This window comes from Nyctereutes procyonoides, unplaced genomic scaffold (genome assembly GCF_905146905.1).
Source record: "Nyctereutes procyonoides isolate TBG_1078 unplaced genomic scaffold, NYPRO_anot_genome, whole genome shotgun sequence".
Classification (NCBI taxonomy): domain Eukaryota; kingdom Metazoa; phylum Chordata; class Mammalia; order Carnivora; family Canidae; genus Nyctereutes; species Nyctereutes procyonoides.
The window spans coordinates 51,375,618-51,391,898 of NW_026575049.1; the positions used below are offsets into that span (position 1 = coordinate 51,375,618).

At 41.4% G+C, this 16,281-nt stretch overlaps 1 protein-coding gene across 2 annotated transcripts in view; it reads left to right on the plus strand.

The window, feature by feature from the left end:
• STON1 (stonin 1) overlaps positions 1 to 16,266 on the plus strand; it is a 53,871-nt gene extending 37,605 nt beyond the window's left edge. For both annotated transcript variants that reach the window (XM_055328610.1, XM_055328609.1), the window contains exons 2-4: positions 14 to 1,990; positions 9,947 to 10,149; positions 12,581 to 16,266. In XM_055328610.1, the coding sequence (XP_055184585.1) occupies positions 61 to 1,990; positions 9,947 to 10,149; positions 12,581 to 12,655 (2,208 nt within the window). In that variant the 5' untranslated portion in view covers positions 14 to 60 and the 3' untranslated portion in view covers positions 12,656 to 16,266. The remainder of the gene's footprint in view (positions 1 to 13; positions 1,991 to 9,946; positions 10,150 to 12,580) is intronic.
• The last annotated feature ends 15 nt before the right edge of the window (positions 16,267 to 16,281 follow it).

A 16,281-nucleotide genomic window follows, 5' to 3' on the forward strand; every position in this document is an offset into this window, starting at 1 on the left:
TCTCCTTTCACAGACACTGCATATCTGATTCATAGACAAGACCACAATTTGATTCCAAAGATGTGTTCCACAAACCCAGGCAACTGGGTCACATTTGATGATGACCCTGCTTTTCAGTCTTCTCAAAAGTCAAAGAATTTACCTCTGGAGAATCAAGGCATTTGTAGGCCCAATGGACTTAAGCTGAACCTTTCTGGTGCTAAGGAATTTCCCAGTGGATCTTCCTCTGCCAACAGTACTCCTCTCTCCTCTCCCATCATAGACTTTTACTTTAGTCCAGGACCTCCAAGTAACTCTCCTCTTTCTACACCTACCAAGGACTTCCCAGGTTTTCCTGGCATCCCCAAAGCAGGGACTCATATGCTTTATCCTATCCCAGAATCATCCTCAAACAGTCCACTAACAACATCAGGAGGAGGCTCTTCCTTATTGCCTACTAAATCAACTTGTTTATCCCACACTTCCTTACCCAGTGAGCACACATGTACACATCCTGCTCCCAAAGTGGGTCTTCCAGATGAAGTTAGCCCTCCCCAGGCCGAAAGCCTAGGGTTTCAAAGTGATACTCCCCAGTTTCAGTATTTTCGGGAGGACTGTGCTTTTTCAAGTCCATTTTGGAAAGATGAAGGCAGTGTTTCCCAGTTTGCCTTTGACCCTCCAGGAAGCAGAAAGATGTACGCATCAAGAGACAAAGACACGCCTGTCGATCAAAAAAGCTTAAATCAGTGTTCACTCAACTACATCTGTGAGAAACTTGAACATCTCCAATCAGCTGAGAACCAAGACTCCTGTGGAAACTTGTCTATGCAATGTCTGTATGCTGAAGACACTGCCTCTTCCTTTGTCCCCCACACACTCTTCAGGAGTCAGCCCAAACCTGGATGGTCTTTCATGTTGAGGATTCCTGAGAAGAAGAACATGATGTCTTCCCGTCAGTGGGGACCAATTTTTCTAAAAGTCTTACCTGGTGGAATTTTGCAAATGTATTATGAGAAGGGCTTAGAAAAACCATTTAAGGAGTTACAGCTTGATTTGCACTGCAGGCTTTCTGAACCCAAAGTTGAGAACTTTAGTGTGGCAGGAAAAATCCATACTGTGAAGATTGAACATGTGTCTTACACAGAAAAAAGGAAATACCACTCTAAGACAGAAGTCGTTCATGAACCAGACATCGACCAGATGCTGAAGTTAGGGTCCACAGAGTACCATGATTTCCTCGACTTCCTGACTACTGTGGAGGAGGAGCTGACGAAGCTGCCAGCTGTTTCGAAACCAAAAAAGATCTATGAGGAACAAGAAATTTCCCTGGAAATTGTGGACAATTTTTGGGGTAAAATCACAAAAGAAGAAGGAAAATTGGTTGAAAGTGCTGTCATAACTCAAATCTGTTGCCTCTGCTTTGTGAATGGGAACACGGAATGCTTTTTAACCTTGAATGACCTTGAGCTGCAGAAGCGAAATGAACGCTATTTTGAAAAAGACCCAGAACAGAAGGGGATTGATATTCTTGACCATCATTTTCATAAGTGTGTGAAAGCACAAGAATTCGAGCAATCAAGAATCATTAAGTTTGTCCCGCTGGATGCCTGCCGGTTTGAGCTGATGCGTTTTAAGACTTTGTACGGTGGGGAGGATCTTCCCTTTACCCTCAAGTCTGTCGTGGTTGTCCAGGGGGCGTACGTGGAGCTTCAGGCCTTTGTCAACATGACCCCATTGACTCAGAGACCATCCTGTGCCAGTTCCTTGAGGTCCTGTGACAACATAATGATACACTTTCCTGTCCCATCACAGTGGATCAAGGCCCTCTGGACCATGAACCTCCAGAGGCAGAAGTCCCTGAAAGCCAAAATGAACCGCCGGGCATGTCTGGGGAGTTTACACGAACCTGAATCTGAACCTGTTATACAGGTCACTGTGGGCTCCGCAAAATATGAAAGTGCCTACCGGGCCGTGGTATGGAAGATTGACCGGCTTCCTGATAAAAATTCAAGTAAATAGTCAACATGCCAAGTTGATTTTCTCGGGAAATAGCTTCAATGTTTTCATCCCCCTCCTTGGGTTGAAACCCGGCTGAGACACATGATAACTTCAGTCCCCAGGGGCCACACTCACATTGCCTGGTGGGAGGTGAAACATTTAGTCAAACAGCTGAATTTGTTCTCTGTGCCTATTTCTACCAGATAAGTTTAACTTAAAAAAAAATTTTTTTTAAAATATCATTTAAAAAATACCCTCCGCTAAGATTTTGTTGTGGATGGTGGCACTGAGGGAAGATTTCTAGTTGGACTTTTTGACATCAACCACCAACCTCAAATATTAAAAATATTACAGAGCTTAGATTCCCTAATTAACCTTTAAAGATCTCTCATCCATGAATATACCTGCACTTTTTTGTATTCTCAGCCACTACCGTGTTCTCTTTAGGTTTTGTTCCCTGCTCTCTGAAATAAGACTGCCTTTCATTTTTACCTAAATTGATTTCTTTTGTAAAATTTTTTAAATCAATCAATCAATTCAATTGAGAGAGAGCAAGCATGAGAAAGAGAGAGCACGAGCTGGGGTAAGGGGTAGAGGGAGAAGCAGACTCCTGGCTGAGCGTGGAGCCCAATGCAGAACTCGATCCCAGGACCCTGGGATCATGACCTGAGCGAAAGGCAGATGTTTAACTGACTGAGTCACCCAGGTGCCCCCCAGAATGATTTCTTTAGCTGAATTAATTTGGCCATCTTGACTAGTTGTTTCAGAATTAAGTAGACACAATCCAAGCATTAAAAAAATCAGTTAATGTTTTTAATGTTTACAAAGCAAATGATGAATCTAGAAGTTCAGAACTTTGAAAAGACAGTCCTCGCACCACGTTTATTTTAGAATAGTAGCTTCGTTGTGGGTGTATATAATAGAGCAAAAAAGCAAACTTTGAAATTAAGGCTGCTCCCTGTTTTAGTTCAGTTATTTCTAGCAGAGCACTGGGATATGGAGGCAGATTTGGGGGATCTGCGTTGATGCAGTCACTCATTCAGTCAAACCTTTATTGAGCACTGACTGTAAACCAAGTACCACATCAGGTGCTGGGGTTAAAGATGAATAAGATCTGAGTCCTGCTTCTAAATAGTTTGCAGCTGATTTAGTCCTTCAGGGAAATTTAATTTCAAATGGGGACCCTTCAGGCTGTGGACTCTGGAGGAAGCACTTTTATCTGGGGTGGGCTTATAACAGTGTTTCTCAAACTTGGCTGTATGTTAGGATAGCCTGAGAGCTGTTAGATAATTTTAATGTTCAGGCTCTCTTCCATGCAATTGAATCAGAATGTCTGGGGGAGGGGCCTGAGCACCCGTATGTTTTGAGAGCTCCCCAGATGAACCTAATTGTGTCAGGGTTGAGGAACACTGCTCTATAGGCTTTGGAATGTTCTGGGAAGGAAGGGCAAACCTTAGACTGTATTGGACTTGAGGGGTAGAATGGATCATGCCCTTGGGCGCAGAACCATCCTGTCCAACTTGGAATTTACTAACTTAACAGCCCTTTGGACTATAATTTGGGCAAAGGATAGGTTCGAGCAGGCGAGAGAGACAGCTGGGTAGCTGAGGAGTCCCAGGGCCTCGTGCAGATGGGAAGCCACTGCACAGTAGTCCTCCTTGACACTGCCCCCACCTCTTGGTTGATGCCAAATTCTGCGCTGCAACGTTCTCATGATTTATGTTAGTTAGGATTCTAGTTCCAAGGAAAATGAAGAACAGCTCAAGCTCAAGGCAGGACAAGGTGGCGATGGGGTAGCATGGTCACACAGATGGCTTCTAATAGTGCCTCCTGGTCAACTCCAGCGTGATGGGAATATGTAACGTGATACAATCCACAGAGGTACTGTTTCCTGCCTTCTTTTATAACTTTGTTGGAGAAGCAAGTTAAAAACTATTCTCAGGTTATCTTCATCCTAGGGAACAAGTTTTGAGGTTGTGAGTACAGGGTTCCAAATGCTATTTTCAAGGTTATCTGTGCTACTTTTACGTGAGGGGGTTGTAGAAATCAAATTATTGCCTTTTATTTTGCTAAACACAAAGAGAAAGAGAGGAAGGCAGGCTGGGATACCTACTATAATCTCCTCAATTTATAGATGTCCCCTGCTGTCCGGGTGATAACCCGACTGCTGCATATGCCTCAGAGAGGAGCACGAGGGGCTCATCCTGCTGGTTTGTCCAGATGGGGTCCAAGGCACAGGGCGACAGGCCTGCAAAGAGCCCATTCCAGTTGCTGTGCCTCAGAGGAGACACTGGTTAGATCTAGTCAGAGCAACTATGCTTATTTTTCAAACTGAGAATCCATGCAAATCGTTCATTTTTGATTTTGGAAGGGGAACAACATGGAAATGTTCTTGTGAAAATGATCTTGTTTATAACACTGGATTTTCCCAGAGCTAACGGTATATAATTAATTGATTCGATCACCAAGAACATATTGAGAAGAGGGCTCACTCATTCGTTTCACAAGCACCAGTAAATTTCCCTTAGGTGCGGGCTCTGCACTTGGTGCTTGGGAAACAGAGGCAAACATGTTCCTCGCTCCGCAGAACCGCAGCAGCCTAGCAGCGGAGGCAGATCTAGAAACAAGTATGCAAATACCGTGTGGAATTGTGCTGCACTCTAGGCATGAACAAACATACATAGTAGGGATTCCAGAGAAAGGGTGATACACCGCAGGGGGCCCTCAGGAAGTCTTTGCTGAAGAGGTGATGGATAAACTTGGTGTGGAACAATCAGTAGGATCCTACCAGGGAAGAAGAGCAGAAACAGGCATGTAGGTGGGAGGTCTTAGTTACGATCTGGGACTCAGGGAGCAGTAGGAGAATAAGCCAGTGCATGAAGGATGTTGTGAGCCATGACTTGGGGTGTGGAGTCTGTCAACAGGGCATCCGGGGTGCTTTCAGGCTCGACTACGACAGCATTATACAGTTGTTGTAGGAAGTTAGGCATACATTGCAGAGAAGGGGTTCATGAGTATAGACATGGGGAGGCTAGTAGAAGGGGAGTCCTGAGAAGCAAGGCCAGGGGCAGTAAGAAGTGAAGGATGGGTGAGGGAACTCAGAGGAGATGCCCTTAAGGACGGATTACCTGTGAGCCTGGGAGGAAGGGAGGGGTGCACGGAGGTTGGAGGCTCTGGCTTTGGTGAACAAGTGGGAGGTAGTGCCATTAACGGAGATAGCTCGGGATCCTTTCACTACTTTTATTTAAAAATTTTTAAAAAGTATTTATTTATTCATGAGAGACCCAGAGAGAGGCAGAGACACAGATGGAGAGAAGCAGATTCCCTGTGGGGAGCCCGATGTGGGACTCGATCCCAGGACACTGGGATCACCACCTGAACCAAAGGCAGACGCTTAACTGCTGAGCCACTCAGGCATCCCTTGCTACTTTTAAAATCTGTTTTCCAGCCCCGGCAGCATGTTGGAGTCCTTAGAATTATTAGAGGTTAAAAACATATCCCTATTTAGGCTCCATCCCGACCAGACTCTGTGGGGGTGAGGCCCACGCATTGGTGCTTCTAAAAGGCTCTCCTACACCTGGGGGTTGAGAACTATCAGCCTAGTAGCTCTGCTGTGAAACTTATGATTCTCCCTTCCCTGCGTATCCAGGTCTCCTAGAGCTATTATTGCCTCCCACCCATATTTACTAGCAGCTGAGCTCACTAGGAACAATTACAAGAGGGGATATTTCCAGAGAGGCTGGCCTTCAGGAATTCTCTTGGAAGATGGTCATAGCACCAGGCCTGCACAGAACCGTGTTTTACGAGCATTCCAGCCAATTATATGGTGAAAATTCACGGAACAGATTCTTTGGGATCAAAGAGGCTTTGTTCAGATCAGATTGGTGGCCCAAAAGCGGCCAAGACAAAAGGCAGAGGGCTGGGTCAGATGAAGTCTAGAGGGCAGGGAGAGGCTGGGCTTGGACACCTGGGATCCTCTGGCCTGTCCTTGGCTTCACCATTGTGGGTGGGGAGCATAATGCAAAGTGAGTTGGGTGCCTGGCAATTTGCCTCTAGTGGAGAAGCATAGAAAGAGTAAGGTCAGGGCAGAGAGGAAATCTGTATTCTCAGGTAATGTTTCTTAAACTTGTGTATGCACTTGAATCACCTTTTAAAATGTAGACTGATTCAGTAGGTGAGGCCCCCCAACAGCTTCCCATGCGGCTCACATGATGCCAGTGCTGCTGGCTCATGGACCACACATGGAGGACCAGTTTCTTGGGATGCATCTTTATTTTTCTATACACTTGTTAAATCGCTTAGGTATTAAGAGAACAGATTTTTTTTTTTTTTTTTTAAGTCTTTAAAACATTACTCTTTTTCAGGGAGCCTGGGTGGCCCAGTTAGTTAGGTGTCCAACTTTTGGTTTCAGCTCAGGTCATGATATAAGGGTTGTGAGATCAGCCTCTTCAGGCTCTGTGCTCAGCAGGGAATGTGCTGGAGATTCTCTCTCTCTCCCTCTGCGTCTCCCCCCGCTTGCACACACACACTATCTCTCTCAAATAAATAAAATCTTAAAAAAATAAAAAGGTAAAACAAACATTACCCTTTTCAAGCAAGTTTCTGAAGAACCAGTATCATTAGAATATTTTAAAATTGAAACTTAAAGAGACTATATGAAGCTAGTCTACTGTGCCCATCATTAAAAAAACAACAACAACAACAACAAAAACGGGATCCCTGGCTGGCTCAGTGGTTTGGCACCTGCCTTCAGCCCGGGGCATGATCCTGGAGACCCGGGATGGAGTCTCACATCGGGTTCCCTGCATGGAGCCTGCTTCTCCCTCTGCCTGTGTCTCTGCCTCTCTCTCTCTCTCTCTCTCTCTCATGAATAATAGGTAAAATCTTTTTTTTTTAAAAAAAAAGACCTTTCCTCCTCTGTTTTTTTTTTTTTTTAATTTTTTAAAACTCATGATCTGAGATCAAGCCCTGAGGTGAGATTGAGTCAGATGCTCAACTGACTAAGCAACCCAGGCACTCCTTTCCTGTGGATTTTTGAGATCGGTATTGACTTTTCTTTTCCACTACCATGTGATTTCGAGGAGGTAGGAAGGGATACTGGCCCATTCCATGTCTCATTTGCCAGCATGCCAAAACTTAATATTCCTTTAACAAAGTGGGGAAGTCTTTCATTTAACAGCAAAGGTTGGCCTTGGGCAGGTATCTCAGATAGCTTATTCGCACTAAAGTGTGAATGACCACAGAGAAACAGGAAACTTTCCTGACCACAGGCTTTGAGGGGTAGGGTAGGGGAGGGTGGAGAAGGACAGATGAGAACCCTGGTTAGCCACAGGAGGTGCAGACACAGCCTAGAATTAGAAAGGGGAGTGGGAGTAGTGGAGTGGTGGAGGGCCAATTAATAAATGTATCTATCTCTACCTTCCCATGTTACCAATTTTTAGATAAAGCTCACGTTTTCCATTGCTGTCATCAGCACATTGGTGGCTCTCTTTCCACTTGTGTCATCTCCTAACATTTATTCCCTCCAACTCTCAACAATTCACTTTGAGGTGTGAAATATGTTGGTTCAAGAAGAACCAAATACCAACTCCACTGAAGTAGAGTTTGTGACTCCTCTTTCCAGTCCTAAACAGTTGGGAGAGGGTAGCCCTTACCAAAGCCCAAGAGTGCCCCCTGCTGGAAACTACTGAGATAAGTAACGTGATTGACAAATGTCCCTGGAGCCTTAAATGTGCCTGACGGTACCTCTTCGCACAGAGATCAAAGTCTAAAGGGGAGAGTATGTGATTAAACATTGTAGAGTATTTAGAGTTTCTAAAAGCCAGGAAAAATATGTAGGAAAACTTGAAGCGAAAAATGCTCTCCTTTATCTTTTGCCACTTTTCTTTTTTTTTTTTAGAAAAGCGGATAGAAAAAGGTTTGTTAATAACATTTTTGGAATACTACTATGTCTTCAACTTGAGTCTTGTTTCCAAAAGAATTTTTTCCTTTAAAATGTGAATATCAAATTACACTGTCCCCGATATCATTTTCAGCTCCAAAAGTGCAGAATTCAGTCTCTTAATTATCAAAATTACAGTCATTAAATCATAATAGTGAATTTATCATCGAGTAGCACTTTGCAAAGTAGTCCTATACAGCCAGCACTTCTGTGCCACTCTCATATGCCACGGCTCTAGAGCTCTCTGTGTGCCAACTGGTTTGTGGGTCCTCACAACGATCCTAGAAGGTTCATGTTAGCATCACCCACATCATTCTCATATTCAGATGAGGAAACTGAGACTCAGATCAAGGAACTTGCTTACGATCACACAGCTATTAAGCAGCAGAGTTGGGTTTGGGCTCTGGGCAATCTGGGTCTTGTGTTTGTGTTCTCAGCCACCGTGTCATGGATTTAAGAGTGCCTGAATTAAGTTTAAATAAATTTACTGCCTCTTTGCTGCAGACAGAAAACTAGAAAGGGTAATGGATTGTGGAATCCCCTCTAGGGGTGTGTGTGTGAATAAAGTTATCACTTGCCTGCAGTGATTTGGGGAGCTTTAGAACACCTCAGAGGCCACTGTTGTCCTGCCCTATGTGTAAGTGGTGGAGATGGCTAATGAGCTTCTGTTGGTTAATTGATTGATGACTTTTCAAGCCCTTTTACAGCCTTAGAATTCTATTAGTCTGTCTACAAGGAACAGGTTGTAAGGAGTGAAAGGCAATTTATCTTTTAAGAATTAAGTGAAATCCTTTAAACTCTTGTTTTTGTGTGCCTAAAGCTATATGCTGATGGAAATGTTCTTTCTCAAGGTATGTCAGTGGTAAAGTAATTTAATCTGGCTTTTCGAATAACTGTCATCTCATACATTTATTTAAATAAAGATAGCTGTGTTGGATATGTAGATGCTGTGGACAACACAACAGGATCCTGGAACTTTGTAGCCTTACTATAGTGATTGCATTGGAAACATTTTTTACTCCATTGTAACACGTGCACGCACATACACGTTAAATGACCCCATTTAAAATCTTTGTGTATATCCAATATTCTTGGATCTGGCACAGAGCCTGGCCTAGCATAGAGTAGATGCTCAATACAAGGCAAATTGAATTAAGTGGAAACAAATATTAGATTAAAACATTGAAAGCAATATGCCCATCTCTACACTGTACATCTGTTCCAGGCAAAGCTTTTAGGGGATGAGCAAGAATTACAGCAGTTAACAAATAATCTGTTCTACTGAAGAAAGAATTCTTGGCCTAGAGGAGTTTCTAAAATGTAATAAATTTTTTAATAAGTTTAACTTAAAAAATTAGAATTTTTAATAATATGACCCAATTTGGGCTGAAGTTTACCTTTGCATTATCTATCAAGAAACAGAGTGGTAAGAAAATTAATAAGGTTACAATTATTGTAAGAGCTTATTCAGTCTACTTAAGGGAAAGGGTTTGTTAAAACACATCCAATTGTACATTATAGCCAAATAAGGATACTTAATACAAATATTAGTCATATTTAATTAAAGAAACAACATACTGTTAATTAAAAACACTTCAGGAGTTAATATATATATAGTAATGAACTTGTTTTATTTTTTTATTTTTTTAAGATTTATTTATTCATTCATTCAGAGAGAGTGAAGAGAGGCAGAGACACAGGCAGAGGGAGAAGCAGGCTCCATGCAGGGAGCCCGATGTGGGACTCGATCCCGGGTCTCCAGGATCACACCCCAGGCTGCAGGCAGCGCTAAACCACTGCGCCACCGGGGCTGCCCTTATACTTGTTTTAAAGCTGGTACTTAAACACAGATTTCCCCTACTTGGTACAAAACTGTGAATTTTGATGGTATGTTGTTTAAACAGAACTTAAACTGCCACAGTGCTAATGGAGTTCTCTATTAAAGAGACGGATGAGTGCTGCTTATGTTTCAGAGGAATGTTCAATGGCCGTTGAAATATTTTGACCATTTGATTTTTTTTCTTCAAGGTCCTGATCATCCCCACTGCCTGTCTTACAAACTAGAACTTGGATCAGACCAAGAAATTCCCTCTGATTGGTATCCATTTGCAACTGTTCAGTTCGGAATGCTTGACACCTGTGCATCGAAGACAGAGGTCAGGTCTCTGGGGGTAGAGAGTGATGTCCAGCCACAGAAACATGTTCATCAGCGAGCTTGCTACAACATTCAGGTATGTCCCAAAGCCCCTTGGTTCAACTTGAGGCTTCTGGAGCTAAGACCTGATTTTGCCCTCTTAAATGACCGTGTATGTGTATATGTAAGTGTGTTTATTTGATCTAGAAAAGAGCCCAGTCATGGAAACTTGATGGTCACCAGTGAACCAAGTTTCTCTCACTTCTAGAAAACATCAGGAGCCTGAGCACACAGTGTCACTTAATTCTACTCTCAAAGAAACACAGGGCATTAAAAAACAAATTCACATTTCAGAAGCATCTTTGAAATAAAGTGTGTTAGAATAGCATTTCCCCAAGATGTATTCTCTGGAAAAAATATAATGATCCAAGGAAAAAATAAGTTGAGGAATGCTGTACACTACGCTAATCTAAATAAAGGCTCTGAGAAATTCTGCAATAAAGAAACTTGTTAGACTTAACTCAATTTCCCCCAACTCATTTATTATACAGTCTTGTTTCTAGGGGTACGTGCATGTAGCACCCTATCAATACCTTCTGAAATAGTATTCTGTGGAGCAGTCTTTGGGAAATGCTGGGTTACTCTATTTTAACAATTTTAAATGCTCACTGTCAGGTCTTCTGTATTTTCATGCCAGATGAGTTAAAGAGTGACATACACTTGCACCTGTTTCCAAACTTGCTTTTCCTTCTCATCTTCTAAGTTAGCAAATATAGAGATAAGCTCTGCCACATATTTCCTACAGCATTGTGAAGTGGTGTGATTATATAAGACATCATTAACATCAACTGGTAGTTTTATAATATAGTAATATTATAGTCATTTAGTAATAGTATAAGTGAAGATTTTTTCTTTATTCTGGACCATCTGTTTATAAACCTATGTGTTTGGGTCCAGTAATTTTTTTTTTTTTTTTTGTCCTACTGATAAAATTAATGATGGGTGAGTGTTGTGGTGTGCCGCAGCCCCTTTGGGACTAAAGGACTTAACTCTCTCAGCAGCTAGGAATTGCCCTGCTGAAGTAAGCTGCCTTGCCCCAGATCACACCCCCTTCCTGGTGGATGCAGGTGTATCAGGACCCTCTTGCCTCAGCGTGGATTGACTCTGCAGTCCTCCCAGCTCCATTTCTCCCTGGGGATCAGCTGAAGCCTTTATGGTGACTGCACTGCCATCCAACTTCTTCCTGTCTGCCTTCTTCTGTTACCTTCTTTCCCCCACAGGTGTCGACCCAGACAGTACTCCCCAGTACGCTTTCTGCTCCTTGGTCTCCATCTCAGAGACCGCTTCTTGGAGAGCTTGACCTGTCCCACTTGGTATATAAGTATTATGTGTGACTGCAATGTGGGCCAAGCACAGTGGAGAATTCATTTTATGCCTATTTTCTTATGCATGGGTTGTTTCAGGTTGCTGGTGTTTTTAGAGAAATAACCAAGTCTCTGCCACTTTAATAGCATTTACTAATTTCTCTACATTTGGTGACAGTCAGGTTCAAAAAAATACGTTCCATCTCACAACTACTTATCGAGCAATTTTATTTTATTTTTTTTAATTTTTAATTTATTTATTTATGATAGTCACACAGAATGAGAGAGAGAGGCAGAGACACAGGCAGAGGGAGAAGCAGGCTCCATGCACCGGGAGCCCGACATGGGATTTGATCCTGGGTCTCCAGGATCGCGCCCTGGGCCAAAGGCAGGCCCTAAACCGCTGCGCCACCCAGGGATCCCTATCGAGCAATTTTAAAGTGCCAGGTACCGCCCTAAATGCTGGAGACACAAAAGTGAACAAGAGATAGGTTCCCATCCTTGTGAAGCATACCTTCTAATGGGAGAAGAGAAAAATCATTCATAAACAAATAAATAGTGTCAAAGAGTGACAGAGTCTAAGAAGAGAGTAATAAACTAGGGGCACAGGACAGAGAATGATGGAGGGCTTCCTTATCTCAGGTGGTCCAGGAAGGCCTCTGTGAGGAGGTAACATCTGAGATGAAATGAAAAGGATGAGGGGTAGGGAGATGGTTCTGTCCAGCTGGTTTACTAGCTTGTAACCTAGTTCATTTTAATTAGATGACTTGGGGTGGGTTATAAATCTCAAGTGGGCAAAAAGCTATATAGTTGATATGTGGAGGCGTAACTGATTACATGTCTGGCCAGGACTCTGAATGTCTTATCAATATGTGTATTCTGTGTACATTTTATTAACCCTATGTCTGACTGGATGGGAAAGGAGTTTCAGTCCTCTTCCAGATTTGACGCTAGAGAGAAGGATTTGGGGGGCTCTGTTGCCCAAAAGGAGAGCAGGCTGCCTCACTCTCACTAGGAGCCAGCATGAAAGGGTGAAGGCGCTGTGTCTGTGTCCAAAAGATGAGGTGGCTGTAGTCCTTGCGTCCTGTGTGAAGTAGGACTGAGCGACTGAGCGGTGATAGTGCTATGTTGGTTAATGCTGCCATGTTTTGCTTTTGCATACAGGTCGAAATAGAAAAGAAGAGGATTAAAATCGATGGAGAAGACCCAGATAAAGCTGGTGACTGTGTAACTCAGTAGGAGCAGCAAGAGTAAATGACGACCCACTTTTCAAATATGTAATTCACAGCAACCACACAAAGATCTGCTTCTGTGTCGTGGAAATGACTTCTGAATAGAGGGCTTAGGACAGGTCCAGTGGTCATGTGTAGAGAAGTGAAGACCTGAAACCAAACAATCAATATTTTATGCTTTTGATATGGTTGTGCTCCAGAGGTTTCACATAAAATGTGTCTATCATTTGTATGATGTTTTTGCTTCCCATTAACACTCAGTCGCTGTTGCTCAATGTGTTACCAGACAGCCAGCTTGGTTAAAGGGTTTTGGATTATTAATTACACAGTGGCTGAATGTTTTGCACTCTGGATCACCTGGGTGCCATATTTATCATCTTCCAGTCCCCATCTCTTCGTGCTCTGTTAGCACCTCTTCGGGGGGTGAGGCAGTCAAAGGAGACATAAACCGAAATACTCAATCTTTCCTCTTGCTCATCTCTGGAATGTGGCTAGGTGTGGGATGATGCTGAAATTACAGGCTAAAAGGGAGATGTGGAAGTATCTGTGATTTTGAGTAATTTATCTTCCTGTCTTCTTACTACATTGGTGAGTAATCAATGACTATATTTGGTACCTGTCTTTCCCCCATGGTGTTATCATTTTCAAAATGTATTTGTATTCTGATGTGTGTTGCAAAGAAGCTATTTCTGTTGATATACATATTTTAGTACAAGTCACTAAGACAAATCGCCTTTTGGTTAGAGAGGTTCCTTTCAGAATGGAATGGTGTTGGACACTAGTTAAAATATTTATGTATATTAGAGATGAATTTTTAAAGTTCATGAATATTGTCTCCCAAAAGTTCAGACTCTAAGAATGTATTTTTGATAAAGTATTATTTGTAATTAACACAAGCCTCTCTTGAGTAGAAGTCTAAATCCTATTATGATTATTTTATGCTGGTTCTGCTATCATGCTATTTATGCTAATTCTGCTTACTTTAGGGTATATTTTCTTTAAAAGATAAAGAAAACGAAAGACACTAGATTATTTTACCTGTATTTTTAAGAGGTGATGTTTCTATTCTTCAAAGTCAGGTAAATGCTTGGTTTCTAATAAAAAGTCAATGGCTTTAGTAGTTATAATTCTGTTTATAATTTTCTTTCAGTATTTACAGTGAAAGGTCAGACTTAAAATTTATGAATTCCATAGTCTACGTATTTTTTAGCCTGGAGAAACAAAGTCTTCCTTGGGGTAATAATACACCTTCAATTTGTATTGAATCTTAAATATGATTAGGAGGCATATTTCTCAATTTACCAAATTTGTTTTGAGTCAAAGCTGATGATATAATAATGTTCTTCCAAACAACATTTATTTGTCAGCCCACAGACTTGATACCATGTTTTATTTAATATTGTATTACACTCATTTTAATCTGTTCAAAAACAGACTAAAACCAACATTTATGATGGTCTGTATCAATCAGCAGATTTTATCGCTTTTCATTATTTTTACTTTAAAGACAAAGGATGCAAAAGGTAACAAAATGAATTGGTATTGTTCTTTTTAACTTCACTTGATGCATTGCTCATAATGTCACGTTTGAGATTCACTGTTGATGCTTAGGAGGGCAAGTGTGTGTGTGTGTGTGTGTGTGTGTGTGTGTGTGTGTGTGTGTGTGTGAGAGAGAGAGAGAGAGAGAGAGAGAGAGAGAGAGAGAGAGAGACTGAAAAAAAAATTCCACTATCTTTCCCCATCATCTGGTGTGGTACATTCTGGAGTGACTTCAGTTATGCTGAGATCAAATATGGAGGCAGGCTAGACCTGATGCTGCTCCATGGTTCTAAGGAAGTCAGCTGGGTTAACTTATGCCATTCCTTTTAAATCTGTTTTATGGCATCCTGCCCATTAAGAGCTCAGAGTCTGATTCAGGTGAACTTAATGAATATTTACACCTCCAAATAATTTCAGGAAAGGGTTCAATTAATCACCCCTCATGTTTCACAGGTTGTCCAGTTTTGGTGAGTACCTCACTGCTTGGGTCATTTACGACCAGCCATCCAGCCTTCAGGAGCATCTCAAGATTCAGTGTTGAAAATATAGTAACAAAAGGCTGACTGAAGCCCAAACTGAGTTTCTGCAGCAATGCAAAGGTTGATAGCATTAACAGCGGGGTGCTACAGCATAATTGTTAATTTGCACATCTATTAGGATCCTTAAATATTCATTACTTAGCATTAAATTAACATTCTGTGAAGGGAGGAGAGGTTTTTTAATACAATTCTTCTGACCTCGGAAATGGCAGAAGGTCAAATGTGACCATGGTGCTCTAAGTGAAAAATCAGGTAGGCTTCACTTAGACTTCCAAATTAAGAAGTGAAATTTCCTTTGCCAGAAAGCAAATGATAATCTTCGAAACAACCACAAAAACCTCTGCTTTTAAGGTTGGGAAGGGAGGAAGGATGTGAGTGAAGGAGGAACTACTCCTTTCTAACAATTTAAGTAATTTAGATCAACCCTTTATGGGTTTGACCGTTTCAGGGTCAGTTGCCTGGTGGACACAATGGTGGAGTTCCAAGGAGTTGACCAGTGTGAAACTAATTCTGCTCTCATTGTTCTGATCTCTAGTTGCCTTACTAGTCAAAGCATTGTATTAACTGTGTACACAAATTCATGGCTTGATGGTTACCTGATAAATTGTACAGGTCTAAATTTAAGTACATTTCCTTATTCTATGGGAATAAAAATAGTTGATCCGTTAGAAATGTATAAAAATGCTTTCCAGCACATAAATAAAGGATGGATTTTTTTTACCTGATTTATATATTAGACAGTTTTAGGGTTTTGGTTTCCTTCATTCAGAAACTGTAGTTGTGATACAGCCCTTTTTCTTATAAATTCAGTTAGGAGGCCTTCCTTAATAATAACTAAGTATTGTATCTTACTCAAAATATGATTTTTATGTCATATCAATAAAAATAGAAAACAGATTGAGCTTTAATAGTCATGTAACAAAGTATTTTGTAGATTGCATATTGATTTTTTAAAATTAAAGATGTATTTCAAAAGGTTCTTACTGTGCAATGGACGTATCTTTTTTTGCAAGGTCTGGGACTATTTTTTTTCTTTTGAAGGTAAGATATTGATTTCAAGGATCTTAAACAATTGACTCTGTCAGGCCAATGTATACTGCTTCATTGGTAAGGAGTCCAGTCAACATGGCATTCTTGGCACATCCTGGAAAAATCTACAATTTGTGATGTTAAAGGATGATTTTTAAGAGGATATAGTCATTACTCTCATAAAGAAATGATATAAGTATGTGCCCAAGGTTTTAGTTAACTCATTAGCTAATGAGGGAACTGGTAAGATGTTACAGCTGGTTTCAAGGACGATTGAAAGAACAGAGACATTTATAGGCAATAAAGATTCTGAAATCAATTTACAAATAGACACAATTTACAAATACCCCCACACAATTTGTTTGCATTTGTTTGGACAAAGATTGTGCGCATTTATATCAGTTTTCTAGAGTTTACAGAGTTGGGAAATAAAGAAAACGAAAGGTGTTGGTAACCTGAATGAATGAGCTAATAGGGCACCTGCTGTTGAAAGTCTTGCCCAATTTTTCCTGACAACCATGCACAC